Source organism: Zophobas morio, unplaced genomic scaffold (assembly GCF_036711695.1).
Source record: "Zophobas morio isolate AGI-343-1 ecotype UQ-CSIRO unplaced genomic scaffold, CSIRO_AGI_Zmor_V1 ptg000002l, whole genome shotgun sequence".
NCBI classification, from domain to species: Eukaryota; Metazoa; Arthropoda; class Insecta; order Coleoptera; family Tenebrionidae; genus Zophobas; species Zophobas morio.
The window spans coordinates 5,290,253-5,315,394 of record NW_026972107.1 but is presented as its reverse complement, the minus strand read 5'-3'; the positions used below and the strand labels follow the sequence as shown (position 1 = coordinate 5,315,394).

General features: G+C 32.5%; 2 protein-coding genes across 4 annotated transcripts in view; one reads left to right on the top strand and one right to left on the bottom strand.

Moving 5' to 3' along the window:
- LOC135125416 (teneurin-m) overlaps positions 1-25,142 on the top strand; it is a 294,078-nt gene that overhangs the window by 16,898 nt on the left and 252,038 nt on the right. The gene's annotated exons all lie outside the window — the stretch shown is intronic.
- On the bottom strand, positions 12,653-19,584 carry LOC135138278 (GATA zinc finger domain-containing protein 14-like). Its single transcript, XM_064068551.1, has 6 exons — positions 19,423-19,584; positions 18,145-18,356; positions 16,554-16,804; positions 16,439-16,494; positions 16,129-16,365; positions 12,653-12,844 (listed from the first exon to the last, which is right to left on the bottom strand). The coding sequence occupies exons 1-6, from the start codon at positions 19,582-19,584 to the stop codon at positions 12,653-12,655; spliced, it is 1,110 nt and encodes a 369-aa protein (XP_063924621.1).

Here is a 25,142-nt window from a genome sequence, read left to right as displayed (position 1 = left end):
AAACGTGGATGCTGAGACCGCAACGGCGGCTGAAGACTGATGTTTGTTGTTGGATCCGTGATTTATAACGACCACCGCCGCAAACAATGCCAGCTCAAGTGAACCCCGCAACCCTCCATCAGCATCAATATAAAGTACAAACCGCGCAGCCCCAACACGTAAATCACATGGAAAACTGCTACAAATATGTAAACGGCCTGCTGGCGCATCTACTGCTAGACCTTAATGGCTCGTTTTCAGATAATATCACGTACGCCAGCTTAATACTAAAAGCTCCACTAATTAACCGTTTTATTACAAGCGCGTAAGTCGGGCTTAAGGCTGTCTTAACGGCCGGACAAAGCGACGCGGGAATATCTTGCAAATTTTAAGTATGCGCAAGGGCGCGGACAGTCGTTCGGACGAATTGCTTGTGTTTGTCCGTTTTTTACGAACTACAAAATGGGAGTGTGTTTGCTTAACGTCAAGAGTTTGATAACGTATGTTATTTTACTAATGAAACTTTGTAGGATAGTTGGAAATTAATATTCAGCAGAAATGAGAACAGAAAATAGAACAAGTCTATAACATTTTTTATGGGAGGATGTTTAGATTGTGTTGCGGATTACTCAAAGTATGAAAATTGTTGTTACAGGAGAGTTTGTTAATACGAATGTTCGACCCTCAATATTATAGTTATTAAACTTTCATTCCGTCGAGATAACTTCGCCAATGTGGATTATCTATTTTACTAATATTAGATAAGATATTATTAGCCATATCTACATAGGTACATAGAGTCGACCCTCATAATCCACAGTAAAACTATTTACTTTTTGATTGAATTAACACACAATAGAAAAAATTGATCGAAAGTGATTTCGACAGAACAGCAAATCCGCTTCTTTGAAAAATTCTAAAATTTGATTTTGAGATTTTTTTATAACCTTTATGGAGTAAAAACAATGAAGAAAGTACTAGTCACAGTGTAAAAGAAGAAATGAAGGTTTCACCTTCTTCAAAAAAGTCTGAAAAGTATGAACGCAATGATAAATCACAAGTAAAAACTCATCCTATTTTGCACATTTTGGGTAGAATTTATTCGGCAAAATTTTGAGATGAGGTCATCAATTTCTTGGGGGAATAAACAGATATATTTTTGTTACATGCTTACATTAACTTTAAAACATCTGCAAGATTTCAAAGTCTTGATTTTTATAATTCTTGATTTTTTCAATAAAATAAATTGATTCTTTCATTAATTTTAAATTCTTTCATTTTTTTTTATTTAACAAAACATCTGGGATTCCTAAGGTTATTTTCAAACGAAGCACAAGGGACCCAAAATTCTTTCAGATATTTAAAGGACACTGAGGGTCCTTAAGATCTTTTCATTTCAAAATAGACGTTTCAAGAACACATGGAATTCCTGAGATTATTTCAAATTCTTTCAAAAATAGAGTACGAGTGGCCCGAAAGATTCTTCAAATTCCCCGAGGTCTTTTATAATTCTTTCAAGAATAAAACACGAGGAACCCTCAAAATTCTTCCAAACTCCTTCAAAAAGGAAACCGGGAATTCCTGAGGTTTAATCAAATTCTTAAAAAAAAAAAAAACAGGAAACACTAAGATTCTTTCCAATTCTTTCAGAAAGAAACACCAGAGGTCCCAGAAGTTTTTAAAATTCTTTCAAGAATAAAAAACAAAGTCCTTTTAAACTCTTAAAAATTAAAACATCGGGACTCCCCGATTTTTTTTCAAATTCTTCCAAATATAGAACACAAGAAGCTCTGGAGATCCTTTCAAACTCTTTCAAAATTAAAACATCAAGGGTCTCCGACTTTTTTTACAAATTCCTTCAAATGTAGAACAATTCTTTGACATATTTAAAATACGTCACTTTGACACCTCTACATTATTTCATTTTTTTTTTTTTTTGATAAAACACCTGGGATCTCTGAGGTTATTTTCAAAATAAAATACTGGAGACCCCAAAAATTCTTTCAGTTGTTTAAAGGGAACTAAGGGTTCCTAACATCCTTACAACTCTCTACTTTTCAAAAAAGGCACCAAGGATCTCCGAGATTTTTTAAAATTCTTTCAAAAATAGGAGACAAAGGGCTCTGAAATTTCTCTAAAATTCTTTCAAAATTAAAACATCAGGGGTCCCCAATTTTTTTTTTCAAATTCTTTTAAATCTACAGCACGAAGTTTCGCGAAAATCCTCTCAAATTTAAAAAAAAATATATGAATTCCAGAGATTTTATCAATTTTTTTCAAAAATAAAACACAAAAGGCTCCAAAGAGGTTTTCAAATCCTTTCAAAAATAGAACACGAGGGGCCCCTAAGATCCTTTCAAATTCTTTCAAAAATAGAACATGAGGGATTCCTCAGATTCTTTCCAATTCTTTCAGAAAAAAACACCAGAGGTCCCAGGAGTTTTTAAAATTCTTTCAAGAATAAAAAACAAAGTCCTTTTAAACTCTTTCAAAATTAAAACATCGGGACCCCCCGATTATTTTTCAAATTCTTCCAAATATAGAACACAAGAAGCTCTGGAGATCCTTTCAAACTCTTTCAAACCTAAAACATCAAGGGTCTCCGATTTTTATACAAATTCCTTCAAATGTAGAACAATTCTTTGACATATTTAAAATACGTCACTTTGACACCTCTACATTATTTCAATTTTTTTTTTTTGATAAAACACTTGGGATCCCTGAGTTTATTTTCAAAATAAAATACTGGGGACCCAAAAATTCTTTCAGTTGTTTAAAGGGCACTAAGGGTTAGGGTATCCCAACATTCTTACAACTTCTCAAAAAAGGCACTAAGGATCTTCAAGATTTTTAATTTTTTTTTTTAAAATAGGAAACAAAGGGGTCCGAAATTTCTTTAAAATTCTTTCAAAATTACATCAAGGCTCCCCGATTTTTTTTTTTCAAATTCTTTTAAATCTAGAGCACAAAGGTTCTCCAAAATCCTCTCAAATTGTAAAAAAAACTGGAATTCCTGAGATTTTATCAATTTTTTTCAAAAATAAAACACAAAAGGGTGCTGAGATTTTTTCAAATCCTTTCTAAAATAGAACACGAGAGACCCCTAAGATTCTTTCAAATTCTTTTAGAAACAAAGCACCAGAGGTTTCCCAGGTTTTTTAAAATTCTTCAAAAATAAAACACAAGGGATCTTCAAAATTATTTCAAACTCTTTTAAAAAAGAAACCCGGCATTCCTGAGTTTTAGGCGAATTAAGTTGGTGACCTGAGAAGGTTTCACAGTCTTAAAAAATCGAAAGTTGTTTCAACAGAACTTCCCTCGCTTCTGAACATAAAAATAAACACCCAATCAGATTTAGAAATTTGACTCGTTCTTAGCAAAGACTAGCCCCCCCCCACCCACCCCCTATTTTCTCAGAGGACTATGTCATTTGCCAAAATTAGTCTTATCTGAGCAAATACTAGCCCCGCCCACCCGCCCGCTATTTTCTTAGAAGGTATGCCATTTGTCAAAATGCTAGTATACTGTTATATAATTTTTTTTTCCAAAAATCTGAATGGCCAGGGAAAACTAAACGCGGATTCATAAGTCACAAGCATGTTATTCTATAATATTTAGAACATTTAGTCGACAGAATTATCAGATGACGTTATCATTTTTTGGGAAGCCATAAATGAATAGATTTTGGTCAACGATTTATGCTTCCTGTAACCTTAAAACATTTTGCAAAATTTTAGAGTTTTCGATTTTGCAGTTCCACAGTAGTTAAATTTCAAAATGTTATACAATTTTTATTTTTTTTTTCAAAAATCTGGAAATCTAAACCATAAACCACATACACATAATTCACTAATGTAAATTTTGGTGAGGATGTTTTAGAAATTTTGGTTAGCGTTTTACCATATAGACGATATTCCTAATACACATACAAAATTTGCCAACAATCGGTCGAGTAGTTTCGGAAATTATCTGTTTAATGAAAATCTAGACACATCGCCGCTGGCTCCATATGTTATAAATCCGACCATAATTTTTGCGCTCCTCCACCCTTTTTCACGATTTTGCAATTTCCGTTTAACAGATTTTACTCCGAAGTGCTCCTGAAAAACCGACACACTAACGTCTCGGCTTGCAAAAACTCTCCATGTCTGCGACGGATCGACTAATTCGGTCGCTTTTTCGGTATTAGCTTGAGCGCGCATTCATTTTTGTTATGGATTAATTTATCAAACGCCTGTTTTATGTGGAGAAAAGGCGTCCTAGAAATGTCATGCAGACCACTTAATTGATAAGTGCATCAGTTGTTATTGATGGGTTTATTCGTTTTATTCGTTTTGAGATACTCGGGCTATAATTTGACGATAAAGAACAGTTAAAAGCATTTTAATAAACAACAGCCCACGTTGACCATCATATCTGGTGTTACAATCCTCCGGATACGATTTTAATTACGACATTGAGATTCCTGGTATTAGATTAAGCATGAAGTCACTTGTTTGAGTTCGACATGCGTGACGCTATCTCGGGGTGATAAAATGAGAAAGGTGACGCAATGGTATATGTTTTATTAAAAAATAAAAAGGGAGGTATAAGAAGTCCAGACGACGACTAGATGATCTTTAGTTGCTCTTCCGGATTGTTTCAACAACACATTTACTACTTTAAATTACGAATACATTTCAATTACATCTAGTGCTCTGGTGTTTATCGTTCCCCAACAGGGTCGTGCTTGTTCTTTTTGCCTAGATGAATATAGTAATTGTATTGTGTGTAGCAGACCACAATTACACAAACCACTGTTTAACTACAAGAAGTCGTACATTGTAACGACCAACCTGGAGGTGGAGATTTCCTCTTATTGTGTTATAACCTGAATAGCCAAAAGCCATATAATCTTAATAATGACGTCGGTTAATAAAAAAATGTATCAGCTCTTGAAGAGGAATGAGGAAACCACGCTGCGGTTTTTCTCCACGGGAAGTTATCTGATTATCAATTTTAGACACATGTATTTGTGCAGAGCGAATAACAAATACACACCTCGTGAATCATGTAAACAAAAGATTAAAAATATGCGTCCGTGTGACACAGTGATAAGTTCGAGCTTGCATAATTTATTTAACGATCTGAGAAAGTCTTCAAGACTGAAGTAATCAAAAGCGAGCATAATTTTCTGTGAAAAATCGGGGCTCTTTATCCCAGCGACGTACTTTTATTAGATTAAGGTGAACTCTCTGAAAATAGATATTGCGCTAATATCCCCCAGTCATAAAATAAAGAGCGACTACATTCAAAGGGAGTCATAAGATCAAGACGAGTTTAATATCGGTAAGACCTCCACCGTAAAATCACTTTACTTACTTTTCACAAAGGAACTCGGAGTCATAATCGTAAATACATAAATAATTCACCGTAATTATCTCAAATAACTGCTTTTATTTTCCTTTGTCGATTTGAACCCGCGCTTCCGGCGACCAGTTTCCGCGACATCAACACCGTTGTTATGTTCCATAAAGACGTAACTGTTACATCTGTCTCTTTAAACTCGCTTCAACGACTAATTTACTAAAACACATCCTCTGCAATTCATACCCTCGTAACTCGTACATAAAACACGGCGATCTCCGGCGACTTCGACCTGCTGCTATGTGCAGACTAATTGCTGCTTTATTTCGAGCTCTTCTTGATAACGTCGACAAAAATTAGGGCAGTTATTTGAACAGAAATTAACTATTTTATTCAAGAGGCAATAAACAAGTTCAGTTTTTAGATAACATTGAATTTTTTCAAAAACAAAACACAAATGACTCCGTTGTATATTCTTAAGAAAAAAACAAACGTGCTGTAAAGATTTTTTGAGAGAAAAAAAAATATTGAAAAAAGTAGACTCGAAAATTCTTCAAAAATAAAACATAAGATTCTTTCTCAAATTTAAAAAAACCGACAGACCCTTAAAACTCTTTTAACTTCCTAAAAACAAAATTCTTTTAAGAATAAAACACAAGAGACCTCGATGATTGTTTCACATATTCAGGCAAGATATTAGGGGGTTCTAAGATTCGCTCAAATTCTTAAAAAAAAAAACTCGAGATTCCAGATGTTTTATCAAATTCTTTTAAAACTAAAGCACAAGATTCTTTGAAAAACTTTTTTAAAAACGAAACACAGGTTCCTCGAATCTTCCTAGATTCTTAAAAAAAACATTTGTCACTGAAGAATTTTTCATATTAAAAAGATTTTTTTAAATTCTTTCAAGAATAAAACAAAAGGGATAGAAAAGATTCTTTCAAACTCTTTCAAAATTAAAATATCAGGGCTCACTTGGGACCTCTAAGATTGTTTACACTTTTTTTAAAAGCAAAACACCTGGTATTTCTGAGGTTATTTTCAAATTCTTTCAAACTAAAATACTAGGGACCCCAAAAATTCTTTCACATTTGTATTTACAAAAAGACGTTATAGGCCCCTAACATTTTTTCAATTTCTCAAAAATAAAGCACCAGGGATTCCCGGAATTTTGTTCAATTTTTTCAAAAGTAGAACACAAGGACCCCCAAGGTTATTTCAAACTCTTTCAGAAAAGAAACCCGGGATTCTAAGATCAAATTCTTTCAAAAATAAAACACGAGAGGTCCCGAAGATTCTTGCAAATTCATTCAAAAACAAAACACCAGAGATTCCCGAGGTGTTTAAAATTCTTTCAAGAATAGAACACAAAGGACCCTGAAAATACTTTCAAACTCTTTCAGAAATAAAACATTAGAGCTCCTCGAATTCGTAGAACAATTGCATTCTTTGACATATTTAAAATAAGTCACTTGAGGCAGCTAAGATTGTTTCATTTTTTTGACAAAACACATGGATCCCTCAGGTTATTTAAAAAAAAAAGCACTAGGGGCCCAAAATTCGTTCAGATATTTAAAGGGCACTAAGAGTCCTTAAGATCTTTTCATATATTTACAAATAGACGTTAGGGGGCCCTACGATTCTTTCAACTTCTCGAAGAGGCCCCGAAATTTTTTCAAATTTTTTCAAAATTAAACATCAAGGTTCCCCGATTTTTTCAAATATAGATCACGAGAGTCCGCGCAGATTTTTTGAAATTCTTTCAAAAAAACATGGAATTTCTGAGATTCTATAATTTTTTTTCAAAAATAAAACGCAAAGGATCCCAAAGATTCTTTCAAATTTTTTTAGAAACAAAACTCCAGAGGTCCCCGAGGTTTTTTTATAATTCTTTCAAGAATAAAACATAAGGGACCTCAAAATTCTTTCAGACTCCTTCAAAAAACAAACCCGGGATTCCTGAGGTTTAATCAGATTCTTTCAAACATAAAACGCAAAGGGTCCCCAAGATTCTTTCAATTTCTTTCAGAGAGAAATACTAGATATCTCCAAAGTTTTTAAAATTCTTTCAAGAATAAGACATAAAGGGGCCCAAAGGTAAACTCTTCCAAAATGAAAACATTGGGGCTCCTTGAATTTTTTTCAAATTCTTTCAAATATAGAAACCAAGGGACGCTGGAGATTCTTTCATACTCTTTCAAAATTAAAACATGGGGGGTCCCGGAATTTTTTTTCAAGTTCTTTCAAATATAGTGCACGAGAGTCTGTGAGAATTCTTTCAAATTCTGTCAAAAAACCCTTGTAATTCCTTCGATTTTATCATTTTTTTTTAACTAAAACATTAATACATAACACGGGAGGCTCTTAAGATTCTTTCAAATTCGTCTCAATGTTTTTTAAAAATTCTTTCAAGAATAAAACACAAGTGAACCTGAAGATTCTTTCAAATTCTTTCAAAAAGAAACCCCTGATTCCTGAGATTTTATCAATTTTTTTCAAGAATAAAACACAAGGGAACCTGAAGATTCTTTCAAATTCTTTCAAAAATAGAACACGAAAGGCCCTGAATATTTTTTCCAATTCTTTTAGAAACAAACCACCAGCAGTTCCAGAGGTTTTTTAAAATTCTTTTAAGAATAAAACACAAAGGACCTTGAAAATGTTCTTTCAAAATTAAAACATCAGGGTTCTTGGATTTTTTTTCAAATTCTTCCAAAGATAGAACACAAGGGACCCTAGAGATTCTTTCAAACTCTTTCAAAATTAAAACCTCAGAATCCCCGATTTTTTTTCAAATTCTTTCAAATATAGAACATTACGGTTCGCGAAAATTCTTTCAAATTCTATAAAAAAAATCTGGAATTCCTGCGATTTTATTTACTTATTTTTTTTCAAAAATGGAACACAAAGGACCCCAAAGATTATTTTAAGTTCTTTCAAAATTAGAACACGAGTGGCTCCTACGATTCTTTCAAATTCTTTCAGAAACAAAGCACCAGAGGTTCCCAAAGTTTTTTAAAACACTTTCAAGAATAAAACACAAGGGAGCCTGAAGATTATTTGAAACTCTTTCAAAAAGAAACCCGAGATTCCTGAGATTTTATCAAATTCTTTCAAAAATAAAACATAAAGATCCTTACGATTATTTCAAATTATTTCAGAAACAAAAGACCAGAGATTCCCGAGGTTTTTTAAAGTACTTTCAAGAAAAAAGACAAAAGAGCCTGGAAATTCTCTAGATTTCCCGAATTTTTTTCGAATTCTTTCAAATATAGAACACATGGGACATTGGAGATTCTTTCAAACTTTCAAAATTAAAACATCAGGGGTCCTCGAATTTTTTACAAATTCTTTCAAATGATCTCAATTTCTTTCAAATTCTTTCAGAATTAAAACATCAGGACTCCCCGAATTTTTTCAAATTTTTTCAAGTACTAAACATCAAGGTCCGCGAAAACTCTTTCAAATCCTATCAAACAACCTGGAATTCAATTTTTTTTTTATTCTTTTAAACATAGAACACAAGGGAGATTGGAGATTCTTTCAAGCTCTTTCAAAATTAAAACATCAGGGGTTCTCGAATTTTTTACAAATTCTTTCATCAATTTCTTTCAAATTCTTTCAGAATTAAAACATCAGGACTCCCCGAATTTTTTCAAATTTTTTCAAATATTGAATATGAAGGTCCGGGAAAATTCTTCCAAATCCCATCAAACAACCTGGAATTCAATTTTTTTCGAATTCTTTCATATATAGAACACAAGAGACATTGGAAATTCTTTCAAACTCAAAATTAAAACATCATCGGTCCTCGAATTTTTACAAATTCTTTCAAAAATAAAACATAAAGAATCCTTAAGATTATTTCAAATTCTTTCAGAAACAAAACACCAGAGATTCCCGAGGTTTTTTAAAGTACTTTCAAGAAAAAAGACAAGGGACCCTGAAAATTCTCAAGGTTTTCCGAATTTTTTTCGAATTCTTTCAAATATAGAACACAGGGGATATTAGAGATTCTTTCACACTCTTTGAAAATTAAAACATCAGGGGTCCTTGAATTTTTTACAAATTCTTTCAAATGATCTCAATTTCTTTCAAATTCTTTCAGAATTAAAACATCAGGACCCCCCGAATTTTTTATTTTTTTTTCAAAAATTGAATATGAAGGTCCGGAAAAATTCTTTCAAATCCTATCAAATAACCTGGAATTCATTTTTTTTCGAATTCTTTCAAATATAGAACACAAGAGACATTGGAGATTCTTTCAAACTCAAAATTAAAACATCAGCGGTCCTCGAATTTTTTACAAATTCTTTCAAAAATAAAATATAAAGGATCCTTAAGATTATTTCAAATTCTTTCAGAAACAAAACATCAGAGATTCCAGAGGTTTTTTAAAGTACTTTCAAGAAAAAATACAAAGGACTCTGAAAATTCTCTAGGTTTCCCGATTTTTTTTCGAATTCTTTCAAATATAGAACACAGGGGATATTAGAGATTCTTTCACACTCTTTTGAAATTAAAACATCAGGGGTCCTCGAATTTTTTACAAATTCTTTCAAATGATCTCAATTTCTTTCAAATTCTTTCAGAATTAAAACATCAGGACTCCCCGAATTTTTTCAATTTTTTTTAAATACTGAATATGAAGGTCCGGGAAAATTCTTTCAAATCCTATCAAACAACCTGGAATTCAATTTTTTTCGAATTCTTTCAAATACAGAACACAAGGGACATTGGAGATTCTTTCAAACTCAAAATTAAAACATCAGCGGTCCTCGAATTTTTTACAACTTCTTTCAAAAATAAAACATAAAGGATCCTTAAGATTATTTCAAATTCTTTCAGGAACAAAACACCAGAAATTCCCGAGGTTTTTTAAGGTACTTTCAAGAAAAAAGACAAAGGACTCTGAAAATTCTCTAGGTTTCCCGATTTTTTTTCGAATTCTTTTAAATATAGAACACAGGGGACATTGGAGATTTCAAACTCTTTCAAAATTAGAACATCAGGATTCCTCAAATTTTTTACAAATTCTTTCAAATGATCTCAATTTCTTTTTAAATTCTTTCAGAGTTAAAACATCAGGACCTCCCGAATTTTTTCAAATACTGAACATGAAGGTCCGGGAAATTTTTTTCAAATCCTAGCAAACTACCTGAAATTCAATTCTTTCGAAGTCTTTCAAATATAGAACACAAGGGACGTTGGAGATTCTTTCAAACACAAAATTAAAACATTAGGGGTCCTCGAATTTTTTACAAATTCTTTCAAATAATCTCAGTTTCTTTCAAATTCTTTCAAAATTAAAACATCAGGACATTTTTTAAAATTTTTTCAAATATTGAACATGAAGGTCCGGGAAAATCCTTTCAAATTCTATCAAAAAAACCTGGAATTCCTTCGATTTTGTATATATTTTTTTCAAAAATAAAACACAAAAGACCCCCAAGATTCTTTTTAATTCTTTCAAAAATAGAACACGAGAGGCTCCTAAGATTCTTTCAAATTCTTTCAAAAACTCCCTAAGATTCTTTCAAACTCTTTCAAAAATAGAACATTAGGGACCACCGAATTGTTTTCAAATTTTTTCAAATATGTACTTACTTAGAACATGGAAGCCTCAAAAATTCTTTAACATATTTAAAATAAATCATTTAGGGCATCTAAAATTGGTTCTATTTTTTTTTTTAATAAATACTTAAAAAACCTGAAGGACCCTAAATATTCTTTCAGATATCTCAAAAGACACCAAGGGTTCCAAAGATTTGGCACATATTTACAAAAAGACGTTAGAGGCCCTCAAGACCTTTCAACTTTTTAAAAACAGAACACCAAAAGCCCAACAGGCTAAAGCCTAATTACAGGAAACTTAAGACCTGACCTGACTTGACTTGACCTGACCTGACCTGACCTTAATAGAAAAAAATAAGACTTAATGAAAAGAAACAAAACAAACTTTTCCAAAATTAACAAATGTAGTATATACATATCGAGTAAAGGATCAATTTTAAATTGGATTTGCGATATCGCAAGTCTTGTTGCTATGGAAAATGTGATGAACTGATGACAGTTGCTGCGATTCGCTATTGCAATTCGCTATCGCAACTACTGTCATCGCATTACGACTACCTGAATTCCAAAACTATTTTCCACTTAGAAATAGAATGTATTGAATCGAAATTGAGCTATTTTATTGTAGTTACCGCACAGAAACTGTAGATTTACACAAAATGTTAAAATCATTATCGAATAAGTAGAAATCGCAAGCTCGTCTCGATCCTCCCGTCACAATCATCACTCACCTTTGAAAAATAAAGCAGCTTTGAGCGTCAATTCGTCGTCGCGACGCCTGACATTTTTACATTTCAGCGTCGATTTCTGCTAATGGCACTTAATTACAGCGGCGTTTTTAAGCTCGAGCTGGTGCTTTACGCAAGTGTGATCCTGCCGTAAATCAAGCAAGATATGTAAAAGCCGGGCGAATCCCCAACGTCGGCAATTTGTTTCAGATATCGGTTTCGGCACACAACTTCCATAGTTTTGATCGAGAGTTAGACAACCGCGTTTGATTAATAGTTCTATAGACTCGCATTAATTCTAGTGCATGTTACATTAAAACCCACATTGTGGGACGAAGTGCTTGTCATCTTCGTCACCCGAATGTATCCATTCGACACGCTACACTGCTCCCCGAAAAAAGCCCGATATCGTCCTTACAAATGGGACGCGCCCATTTATGCCATCGCTTCCTTCTTTGTGATGCAGATGCGTTAAACAGCGATCAATCAACGACGTGGATTCTATACACTTGTGTTGATGGTGGAGGCAATTGATGGTCACTCAATACCTCGCCTCCACCCAACGATTCGCCCGGTGTTTATGTATGGATTTCGGGCGCCGATGATGTCAGCGGTTTTATTTTTACCATTTTTGGCAAGCAGCAAATTTAGACTGACAGGTTTATAAACTGGGTTTTGTTGGAGGACGGTTTGATGGTTGTGGTATGTTTAATGGATAGTGGCACGCTAACGCGCCGATTTTGTGTGATTGCTGCTACTAGTTCACATTTACTTTGTTGTGACGCTTTCAACCTACATTATTCAATACTTGTTTTCCTGTTTATGAGTAAATACAATACGGAAAGAGTCCTCGGGGTCACACGTTCGTTACACGCCACTTTTCGAAAACATATTTCAATTATTACTATTATTATTATTATTGAATTGTGACACGCTAAAGCTTGAGCTTATGTATCCTGCATGTCATTTAGGCGGTGAAAGCGTTATTATATAGAGACTGGTACAAGGGTTCGCTCCACAGTGCATTAAAAGAATCCGGTGAAAAGCCCGGATCGAAAATAGCGGTTAAACGGGAAGCCATCCTGGATGCTGGGAATTAATTCCAGCCGACATTGTCTCAGGACGCGCTCCGGGGAGGAAAAGGGGTCGTGACTCCGGATAGGTAATGGGTTTTTGATTACAAACTCCATCCCATAGCAGTGATTGGACCGCCTCGACTAAACATCAATGCGTAACAATTGACTTAGCCTCTGCTTTCATCTTTCGATATTATTTTCCATTGTAATCAATTTAATTTTCGGTAGATGGGCTGTTTAGAATTTTTCGGGGGCTTTCGGCCGGAGATTTATGGCTTCTCGGATGGTAACAATGTAGAGTGTTTTTCTCGTCAGGGAGCAATTAATTGCTAGTTTAAATTTAAAACGACGTTTGTTATTGTTGGAACGAATTTGTGTCGCCGCAGATGTGATAGTAACAAAATCTCGGAGAATGGAAAGCTCTTGGTGCAATTAAAGCGTGGAAACATAAACAAACTTTAACCGGAAAGTTTTAATTTTAAATGTATAAATCACGTGTTGCGGACGAGGCCAACATCCAGCGTCGGACGAATTTATCTTGTTTTTGAAAAAAATGGTGCCCGAGCTGAATGGCGCGAAATTTAAATTAAAAATTAGTAGATTAATGTTGGTTCAGTGACCCCTCAGAGCAGATAGCACGAACCTGATTTACGTTACGCTGCCCATCATCTACAAATCTGGGAACGTTATTCCTCGAGATAATCTAAACCTGACACGTAATTTTTCTTCCGTAATCATTTTAAAAAAGTCATTAAAAATTCTCCCATAAATAACCGCATTTTCGTTTTCTTAATTATTCCGCCCGATTTTATTAAACCTTAATGGACGAAGTGCACGCGAAAACGGTAACGATAAGTCGAAAAAACCAATTCGTTAGTCAAAATTAAATGTGAATTTTGGACATTTGCGTGTCGAATTTGATAGCAATGTGAGGTTCACTTGTAAAGCTTACACCTGAAAAAATTCACCCCACAATTAACGATCATATCTGAAAGAAGGCCCATGTCGGGCGAGATTAGATTGATCATTATTTTTTTACACGAGCTTGGAGACAGAATGACGCCTCGTAAAACAGTCCAAAGGTAGTAAATCAGATAAGTGTGGGTAAAATTTAGTGTGACGAAGAATGTACAAGGGTTGTTTAATTCTTACATCTCTAAAATTAAGTTTAAAATCCGAGGGTTAAATAAAAATATAGCGAGTTTTTTAAGACAGTTTTCGCGCGAGTGTTTCTTCGTTTGTGTATTTGATTTCCTGCGAAGTTTGCGAGTTGTCAGATTTCGTATCCGCGAAAAGTGGGTTGCATCCGAATCACGCCTCCGCTTTCAATCTACGTAAAATCTCTCCTCGAAAACTAATCTTTTTCTTTAAGATCCAAATTACACGCACTCCCCTAACAATATTTCCCCGACGTGACGTCGTTGTAATATTCACATCGAATGTAGTCGTTTTATACGGTCGTGTCGTCCACATATAGAATTTTTCCGAATATAAAATAAGGTAAAAAAAGGTTTTTCCGATGAGAATTGAAATTCGCATAACAAATTCAGCCGCCAGCAATGTATCTAGAAGTGTCTTCTCCCGGCTCAGTCCTACACGGAATCCTATTTACATTCGCTTCTTCGCCTCGACTCTAGATGCATTGTTCTCAAGGGCCCACTTTCGTATCACTTACTTGTTTTCACGGCCATTCGAAAAATATATCGTTATACGGATAATAGACCTTCTAGCCAAAGGAAAAATAAGATCGGTTTTATGCCTTCGCCGCTTGCCACTTGCGAAACGAAGATTTCCAACAAAGACGAGCTTTTTTAAAAGCTTGGATATTAAAACTCCCATCCAGATGCAATAAAAGAAAAGCCGCGGATCCATTAAGGCGATTTTAAAGTGCTCGATGTGTTCTGCACTCTTGTAAATGTTTGCTGTTTGTTACTTTCTATCACCGGGGAACGCACGCCTGGAACTTGGAACATTTCCTTCACAAAAAGATAACACTTGTTTCGACATCATAAATTGTAACATATAAGTTACAGAATCAAATTGAGGTGACCAGTATCTTCACTAATAAACGAGCTATTGCTTAAACACTTCCAGTGGATTTCATATGTTGTAACAACTGTAACACGAGCCGCGCGTGAATAAATATTGTGAGATTATCTAAAACGGTAGGGAATTTGCAGGGAATACGAAAACTATTTTAGCCTTGTTAACTGTTTGGAAAATAAATACTACTTTGTGAAACAAAATGCTAAATTACCTCTTTATTGTGTCTTTGTTTGTTTTTCTTATTATTGTTATTAATAATGCACGTTGTTACACGGTCGGACAACAACTGCCGTAACTAGTATTTTTCTCGGGTTACATATAAACATAAACATGTAATAACGTCGTTTTAATTGTTACAGGTTGAGGTCGCCCTAATTTTTGTTCAGAGCTTCCTTCACACATCAGTTTCTAATAATCAGATCCCATCATGAAGATGATTACACGTTTAACACTGTCTACTACTTTTTGGCAACGATAATACATGAATTTTTGCCAGAAATTATCCCTAATATACTTTAGTTAAAGCTCTAATTCTCATTTTCCTTGTTCGTCGTATACACATTCTGATGATCAATATCACCCTTTTCTTCGCTCCGTTGCCACTCTCACTCTTATTTTTCTTCATTAGTATACACATTTTTATGATCAGTCACTCTCCCGTTCTCGTCTCACTCTCACTCTCTTTTTCATTCTGAAGCACACTCCCATTTCGAGTCTCACTGCCATTCTCACCCTCATATTTTTACTCATGTGTATCAGTTCCTATTCTCGTTTGCACTCTCAGCATCAGTTTCATCGCAGTTTTTGTTTTCATATTAGTACTTATTATTTTCATTCTCATTTTTGTTTCTATTCTCATTATTTCTCATTATTACTGAAATTTTTATTATGATTATCGCTCTCAGTTGAATTTTAGTTTTAATGAAAATGTGCATTCTCATTCTCCTTTATTCTAATTCTTCTTCTTATCTGTTTTCTTCCTTACTAGATCTTTCTTTCGTTCTGATACTCACTCGATAATTTATTTCACTCTTATTCTTGGTCTCCTCTTGTTCTCATTCTCATTCTCATTTTTAGTCTCGTTATCACTCCTATTCCACGTCTTTCTCAGATTCATTTGCATTCCCATGTTCACTCTCAATTTCCTTTTCAATTTCATTCCGTTCCTCTCCTTGTTTTCATTGCAGTGCTAATTTTCATTCCAATTCTCATTTTCATTCTCATTTTTGTTTCCAATTTCATTCTATTTCTCACCCCTCACCATTCATCACTCCCGTTTTCACTACGGTTGGCACTCTTATTTTAATCCTCTTTTTGATTTAGTCTCATTCCTTTCAATATTATCTTTTTCCAGTCTTTCTCGCGTTGTCATTACTCACTCTCTGGTTAATTTCACTCTTATTCTCTATCTCACTCCCTTTGTTATTCTCATATTCATTTTCAGTTCCGTTTTCATTCTCGTTCTCCTTCAAACATTCATTCCATTGTTTCATTTCAGTTTCCATTTTCATTTTATTTCTCATGATCACTCCCGTTTTCACTTTGGTATTCACTTTTTCATTGTAGGATTTACTTGGCGTTCTTTTGTAATTCTCATTATTCTTGTCATCATCACTCTAATTCTAATTATCCATTTCTCGTTATTTCTCGTGTCTTAAAACTCATTTTCCTGGTACATGTTATCCTTACTCTAGGTCTCATCTTCTTGTTATTCTCTTTTTTAGTCTCGTTTTCAGACTCATTCTCTATGTCATTTTTATACCCATGCCAATTCCCGTCGTCATTCTCAATTTCATTCTAATACCTATTCCGTTCTCTTTTTTGTTTGCGTCCTCACCCTCATTGGCAGTCTCATTTTCGTTTTCATGTTCATTGTCGTGCTCCTTGTCATCCTCCCTCTTGGTCTCATTTTCATCATCACTGTCAGTCCCATTTTCATTCTCATTTCCATGCTCACTCTTGTCATTTCCATTGTCCCCGTTATCTTTATTTTTGTTTCCATTTTCATTCTGTTCTTCATTATCACTTCCGTTTTGTCTATGGTTGTCACTCTCACTTCAATTCTCATTCTCACTTTCATTTAGGACTTAATTTATCTCCCCTCTTCTCGTTCTAATTCTCATTCTCCCTTTCCCAGTCTTTCAATCGTTGTCATCACTCATTCTCTGATTTATTTCATTCTTATTTTGTTTCTCATCTTGTTTTTAGTCTCATTCTCATTCTCTTTGTCATTCGCATATTCGTTTCTATTCCCATTGTCATTCTGAATCTCCTTGTAACTTCCACTCCGTTCCTTTCGTCGCTTTTATTCCTAATTGCTTTCTCGTTCTTATTTTTATTTCCATGATTACTCTCGTTTTCACCGTGTTTGTCACTCTCATTTTCACTTTTATTCTCCATTGTCATGTTCTCACTCTTAATCTCATTTTCATCAACACTGTTATTCCCATTTTTAATTCCATTCTCATTATGATTGTCACTCTTATTTTAATTCTTAATCCCATTTTCATTTTCAGTCTTAGGTTAATTCTCTTTTGGTTGCTCATTTTCAGTGTCATGTTAATTTTCATTCTTTCTCTTAGTAGCATTCCTTTCATTCTCATTCTCCTTCTCCCAGTTTTTCTATCGTTGTCATCACTCATTCTCTGGTTTATCTCATTCTTATTCTTGTTCTCATCTTGTTTTTAATCTCATTCTCATTCTCTTTGCCATTAGCCTATTCGTTTTTATTCCCATTGTCATTCTTAATCTCTTTCCAACTTTCGTTCCGTTCCTTTTATTATTTTCATTCGTAATTGCTTTCTCATTCTTATTCTCATTTTCATGCTCACTCTCATTATCATTTCGATTGTGCCTGTTATTTATATTTTTGTTTCCATTTTCATTCTGTTTTTCATGATTACTCCTGTTTTTACTATGGTTGTCACTCTCATTTTCCTTCTAGACCTTACTTTCTCTCTCCTCTTCATTTTCCGAGTCATTAAAATTTTCATTCATTTCAAGCTTTCTTGTCATCGTTACTCTAATTCTCAATATCCCTTGTTCTTTCTCTTGTTTTAGTAGTCATCCTCTGGTCATTCTCACTCTTCATCTTATTTTCACCATCACTGTCATTGCCATTTTTATTTCCATTCTCAATCTCATTTTCATTTTTGGGTTCATTCTCTTTCGGTTGCTCATTTTCAGTGTCATATTAATTTTCATTCTTTCTCTTAGTATCATTCTTTTCATTCTCATTCTGATTCTTATTCTCTTTTCCCCAGTTCTTCTATTCTTGTCATCACTCATTCTCTGGTTCATCTCATTCTTATTCTCGTTCTAATCTTGTTTTTAATCTCATTCTCATTCTCTTTGTGATTCGCCTATTCGTTTCTGTTCCTATTGTCATTCTCAACCTCTTTCTAACTTCCACTCCGTTACTTTCATCGTTTTCATTCCTAACTGCTTTCTTCTTCTTATTCTCATTTCCATGATTACTGTCGTTTTCGCTGTGTTTGCCAGGCTCATTTCCATTTTTATTCTCCATTGTCACGTTCTCGCTCTTAATCTCTTTTTCATCAACACTGTTATTTCCATTTTTATTTCCACTCTCATTATCATTGTCACTCTTATTTTAATGCTTAATCTCATTTTCATTTTCATTCTTAGGCTCATTCTCTTTTGGTTGCTCATGTTCAGTGTCATGTTAATTTTCATTTTTTCTCTTTGTAGCATTCCTTTCATTCTCATTCTAATTCTCATTCTCCTTCTCCCAGTTTTTCTATCGTTGTCATCACTCATCCCCTGATTTATCTCATTCTTATTCTTGTTCTCATCTTGTTTTTGATCTCATTCTCATTCTCTTTGTCGTTCGCCTATTCATTTTTATTCCCATTGTCATTCTCAATCTCTTTCCAACTTTCGTTCCGTTCCTTTCATTATTTTCATTCGTAATTGCTTTCTCATTCTTATTATCATTTTCATGCTCACTCTCACTATCATTTCGATTGTGCCTGTTATTTATATTTTTGTTTCCATTTTCATTCTGTTTCTCATGATTACTCCTGTTTGCATTATGGTTGTCACTCTCATTTTCTTTCTAGACCTTACTTTCTCTCTCCTCTTCATTTTCCGAGTCATTAAAATTTTCATTCATTTCAAGCTTTCTTGTCATCGTTACTCTAATTCTCAATATCCCTCGTTCTTTCTCTTGTTTTAGTACTCATCCTCTGGTCAGTCTCGCTCTTACTCTAGGTCTTGGCCTCTTGTTACTGCTTGAAATTCATTCTTTCTGTCATTCTTATACCCATGTTCATCCCCGTCGTCATTCTCAATTTCATTATAGTAGTTATTCCGTTTTGCTTATGTCCTTAGTCTCATTGGCAGTCTCACTTTCATTGCAAATCTCATTTTCGTTTACACGTTCATTGTTATTCTCGCTGTCATTCTCATTGTTGTCTCATTTTCACCATCACTGTCATTGCCAATTTTTTTTCCATTCTCAAAATGATTGTCACTCTCATTTTAATTCTTAATCTTCTTTTCATTTTCATTTTCATTCTTGGGCTCATGCTCTTTCAGTTGCTCATTTTCAGTGTCATGTAAATTTTCATACTTTCTCTTAGTATCATTCCTTTCATTCTCATTCTAATTCTTATTCTCCTTTTCCCAGTCCTTCTATCCTTCTATTCTACCATTCCTGTCATCATTCTCAACTTCATTATAGTGTTTATTCCGTTCTCTTTTTTGATTACGTCCTTAGTCATTTTGATTGCAGATCTAATTTTCATTTTCACGTTCATTGTCATGCTCACTGTCATTCTTACTTCTAGTCTCATTTTGATCATCACTGTCATTGTCATTTTTATTTCCATTCTCATTATGATTGTCACTCTCATTTTAATTTTGATTGTCATTTGCATGCTGGGGCACACTCTTTTTCAGTTACTCATTGTCTGGTTAATCTCACTCTCATTTCATTATTTTTCTCCTTTTCACTCTAAATATCAGTATCATTCACGATACCATATGTCGCGAAAATAAACCATTCGTCACAACAAAAAAACGGGTATTTAAAAGCTAGTTTTAAAAAGAACTTGGTTTGTGAGATGCATCGTCTGTTTTCAACGAGTCGAAACTCTTTACATCCTGCAGTCTGAATCCTACTTGATGGCTTATCTGTTATTTCAAGGAGCTGTAAGCACACTACATAATATGTACATCCAAGAAATTAAGCCAAAAATTGCGCCAAATCGATCCGTTAATCACTTTAGTCAACTTTGCTCACCTAAATTATCGTTATTACAGCCCTGTTATACAGCTTTATCCAAAAGTGCCTTAAAACGCCCGCATTATACGACGCCCTCCCCCGAGCACTAAAAAGCTAGTCTCTCGCAAAACCTCCTTACGAGTCGCAAATCTCAGGACCGTATTTGTGAATTCTCAGTTTTCCTTCTGTTCCGCGAAATGGGTTATGACAGTGGCGATAAAGCCGTCTTCGGCGACACACCTGACGTTTTGTATATGCAAATCTCGAATTTCGTGGGCCAGAAAACCGACGACTACAACTTGCAGCTCATCCGCATATTTTATTATACCCTTTCCAAGTTTTCTTCGCCTGGGTAACTTCGGCCTCCCATTTTAGACGACGACGCTTTTACCCCGTCTTCGTTGTTTTGCGTCGGAAACTTTTCGAAGCGTATAAAGCGTTCGCTGAAAAAATCACCTGTACGACGAGTAATTGTGATTAATCGTGTATTCGTACGGACGTCGGAAGCCGCGAGGAATATTTTTTTTAATTTGGGGCGAGGTTTGGTGAATCCATTTCTTTGCATAAAGTGGGGGCGTAATTAGAAAATGCGGAACTGTAAATTTGGCAACGTTAAAACGGGATTCAGGATGATCAAGAAAATTGATAAATCTTCAATTGCTTTGATCGTTTTTACTTCCTGAGCATGAGTATTAGACACATAATCTCCGAAACTACTGGACCGATTATTGTCAAATTTTGTACGTATATCAGGAGGATCATGTTTCATGTACATGGTAAAACTTTAACCAAAATTTACAGGAATACATTTTTTTTATTTTATAACACTACTCCTGCACTTGCATGAATCCGTGTTGAGTTTTCACCCCACACATCCAGATTTTTGGAAAAAAAATCTAAATTGTATAATAATATTTTGCAAATTAACTTTGAAACCACATAAAATTTTCAATTTCCAAGTTCTTGATTTTTGTTTTCCATTTTTCCGATTTTTTAATAATCATTTTTTTGTTTTTTGCATATATCACAATCTCGATTTTCCAATTTTAAAATTTTTCAATTTTGCAATTTTTGGACAATTTTCCGATTTTCCGATTTGTTTTTCAATATTTCGATTTTAGAATATTTCGTTTTTTCGATTTTATACTTTTTTTTAATTTTTGATTTTTCAATTTTACAATTTTGCGATTTTTACATTTTTTTGTTTCGAAAAGTGGGAAAATCGAAAAACTAAAAATTCAGAAAAATTGAAAACCGAAAACGAAAAAACAAGGAATTGAAGATCTAGAAACTTCAAATTCGAAAAAAAATCAGTAAAACGAAAAATTGGAAAACCCAAAACTTATAAAATTATAGAATCGTCAAAATTGTAAAATCTAAAAGTTGAAAAATTAAATATCCAGAAATTGGAAAATTAAAAATCGAAAAATTAAAAATCGAATAAATGAAAATGTTTTAAAATCCAATAATCCAATAATTAAACAATGGAAAAAATTCTGAAATCGTAAAATTGAGAAAATGTTTTTTTTTGTAATTATCATATTTATTACATATTTCAAATAAAAAGTAAAAAAATTTCAAGTCAAAAATTGAAGAAACGTAAAATTGCGAATCGAAAAATTGAAAAATCTACAGATTGAAAAATTCACATTGAACAAGGGAAAATTATAGAATCAGAACATTGAAACACCAAAAAATGGTAAAAATAAAAAATCGAAATAAAAAATTGCAAATCTTAAAATTGAACAAACAAAAAAAAATGTAAAGTTGAGAAATTGCAAAGCGAAAAATTGGAAAAGTGAATTTGCATAAATAAAAAAAATAAAGAGCCGAAATAAAACTTGGAAATCGAAAATTTGAAGAAATGAATCGAAAAATTGAAAAGTCGAATAAACGAAAAAGTTTTAAAATGCAATAGTTGAACAGTGGAAAAAATTCTAAAATCGAAAAATTGAGAACGTGATTTTTTTTTAAATTTTTTTATTTATTACATATTTCAAATGAAAACTAGGACAATTTCAAATTAAAAATTGAAGAAACGAAAAACTGAAGGTTGAAACGAGAAATTGAAAATTCCAAAATTGAAAAAACGTAAAATTGTGAATCAAAAAATTGAAATATCTGCAAATTGAAAAATTCACATTGAAAAAAAAATTATAGAACAGAAGCATTGAAAAACCGAAACGAAAAATTGCAAATCGTGAAGTTCACGAAACAAAAAAAAAGAAAAATTGAGAAAATAAAAAATTATAAAATTGGAACATTGCAAAATCGGAAAGTTGTAAAAATAAAAGAAATAAGGAGTCGAAATGAAAGTAAAAAATTTGAAGAAATGAAAACTTGAAAAATTAAAAATTGAAAAATTTGAAAAGTCGACTAAACGAAAAAGATTTAAAATTCAATTATTTGAACAATGAAAAAATTCTAAGATCGTAAAATAGAAAACGTGAATTTTTTGTAAATCATCGTAATTATTACATATTTCAAAAAAAAAAACTAGAAACATTACAAGTCAAAAATGAAAACCGAAAAATTGAAAATTCTGAAGTTTGAAAAATTCACACTGAAAAAAGAAAAATAATAGAATCAGAACACTGAAAAACAGAAAGATTGAAGTAACAAAAAAATGAAAAATTAAAAAAAATAAAATTGGAGCATTGAAAAATCGAAAAATTGTAAAAATAAAGGAAATAAGAAGCCGAAACAAATTGCAAGTGAAAAATTTGAAGAAATGAAAAATTGAAGAACCGATAAATCAAACAATCAAAAATTAAAAATTGAAAAGTCGAATAATTCAAAAATGAAAAAAAATCAAAAATCGTAAAATTGAAAATGTGAAATATTTTAAACATTTTTATTATTATTACATATTTAAAACGAATACTAGAAAGATTGCCAATCAAAAATTGAAGAAGCGAAAAACTGAAAAATCATGGAAAACCGAAAAATCCAAAGAATTCACCTTGGAAAAAAGAGAAATTATAAAATCAGAACATTGAAAAGCGAACAAATTGAAAAAATAATGAAAATAAAAAACTGTAAGTCAAAAAATTGCAAAATGTAGAAACTGAAACATCCAGAAGATGGAAAATCGAAAAACTAAAAAATTTAAATATGAAAACTCGAAAACAAAAGATTGAAATATTGAAATTGAAAAAAATTATAATATCGAAACATTAAAAAATAAAAAAAAAGTAAAAATAAAGAAAAGAATACACCGAATCGAAAAACTGGAAATCGAAAATTGAAAAAATGAAAAATTAAAAAATTAGAAAAATTGAAACATTAAAAATTGAAAACTCAAAAGATTCAAAGACTGAAAAATAAAAAAATCGAAACAGTGAAGAATAAAAAACCGAATCGAAAAATTGAAAACTTGAACAAACGAAAAAGTTACAATAATTGAAAAATAAAATAATTCAAAAATTGTAAAATTGTAAGTGATACATTCTAAAAATTATTATTTTTAAATATTTAAAACGAAAATTAGAAATATTGAGAGTCAAAAAATCAAGAAACGAAAATTGAAAAAATCTAAAATCTAGAAGTCAAAAAATCGGAAAGTTGACGACCGAAAAATTGGAAATTCCAAAAATAAAAAAAAACATTGACAGAAGAAAAATAATAAAATCAGAACATTGAAGAAACGAAAAATTGCAAATCAAAAAATTGAAATATTAAAATTGAAAACTCGCGAAATTGCAAATTGAAAAATTGCAAAATCTAAAAACTGAAATATTCAAAATTTGGAAACATTTAAACATGAAAACTCAAAAAGTTGTACATATATAGTGAAATTACAATTCGACAAATCGAAGAAACGGAAAGACAAAAAATTATAGTATCCGAACATTGAAAAATCGAAAATTTGTAAAAATAAAGAAAATAAAATACCGAATCGAAAAATTGGAAATTGAAAATTTGAAGAAATGAAAAATTAAAGAAACAAAAAATTGAAAAGAAAAATGAAAGATCCCAAATCAAAAATTGCAGAAACGAAAAACAGAAATAATTAAAATGGGAAAAACAAAATTATAAAATTAAAAAATCTAATAATTGGAAACATAGGAAAATATAATCGAAACAAAAAATTGTAAATCGAAAAATTGAAAACTTAAATAAAACAAAAAGTTCCAATAATTGAAAAATGAAAAAATTTCAAAATTGTTAAATTGGAAAAGTGAAACATTTTGAAAATTATCATTTCTAAACATTTAAAACGAAAACTAGAAATATTGACAGTCAAAAAATCGGAAAATTGAAAACCGAAAAATTGGGATGTCCAACAATAAAAAAATTGCATAAAAAAAAAGAACCATAAAATCAGAACATTGAAAATCCGAAAAATTGCAATTCAAAAAACTGACAAATTAAATTTGAAAACTCGCAAATCGAAAAAATTTCCAAAATCTAAAAATTGAAACATTTCAAATTTCGCAAAATTTAGATATGAAAACTCGAAAAGTTGTATATGGTGAAATTGCAATTCGACAAATCCAAGAAACGAAAAATTGAAATATTGAAATTGAAAAGACAGAAAATCCAAAATTTGTAAAAATAAAGAAAATAAAATACCGAATCGAAAAATTTGAAATAGAAAATTAGAAGAAATGAACATTTAAAGAATCGAAAAACTGAAAAATAAAAAATTGAAAACTCGAGTAATTTTAAATCGAAAAATTGAAAGATCGCAAACCTAATAATTGAAAAAATAAGAAAATAAAAAACCGAAACGAAAAATTGCAGATCAAAAAATTGAAGAAACAAATAGGTAAATGAAAAATTGAAGAATCGACAAATTCAAGTCTAAAAAGCTGCGGAAGCGTTATTTACGCCACTGTTTTGTTTTTATAGAGGTTATCAGAGAACAAAAATGTCAAAAACTTTTCTAATTTTGCAAAAAAGCGGTATTTGTTGGACTGCACTTCAGTGGCGAGGGAAGTTCGACCAATTTTTTATCTACAACTCCCCAAACTGACTATTTTTGCAGCTATCCGTCGCAAAGGCACTAATCCCCGCAGACAAGCTGCCACCGCCTGACTTATTAACAAAACTTGGAACTCTACCTCTAATTATAGAGTTGACTGACCCTCTCAGCGCCGCCTCCACCACAAAGCCCTCCTATTCCAGCTTTTTACGAATCCG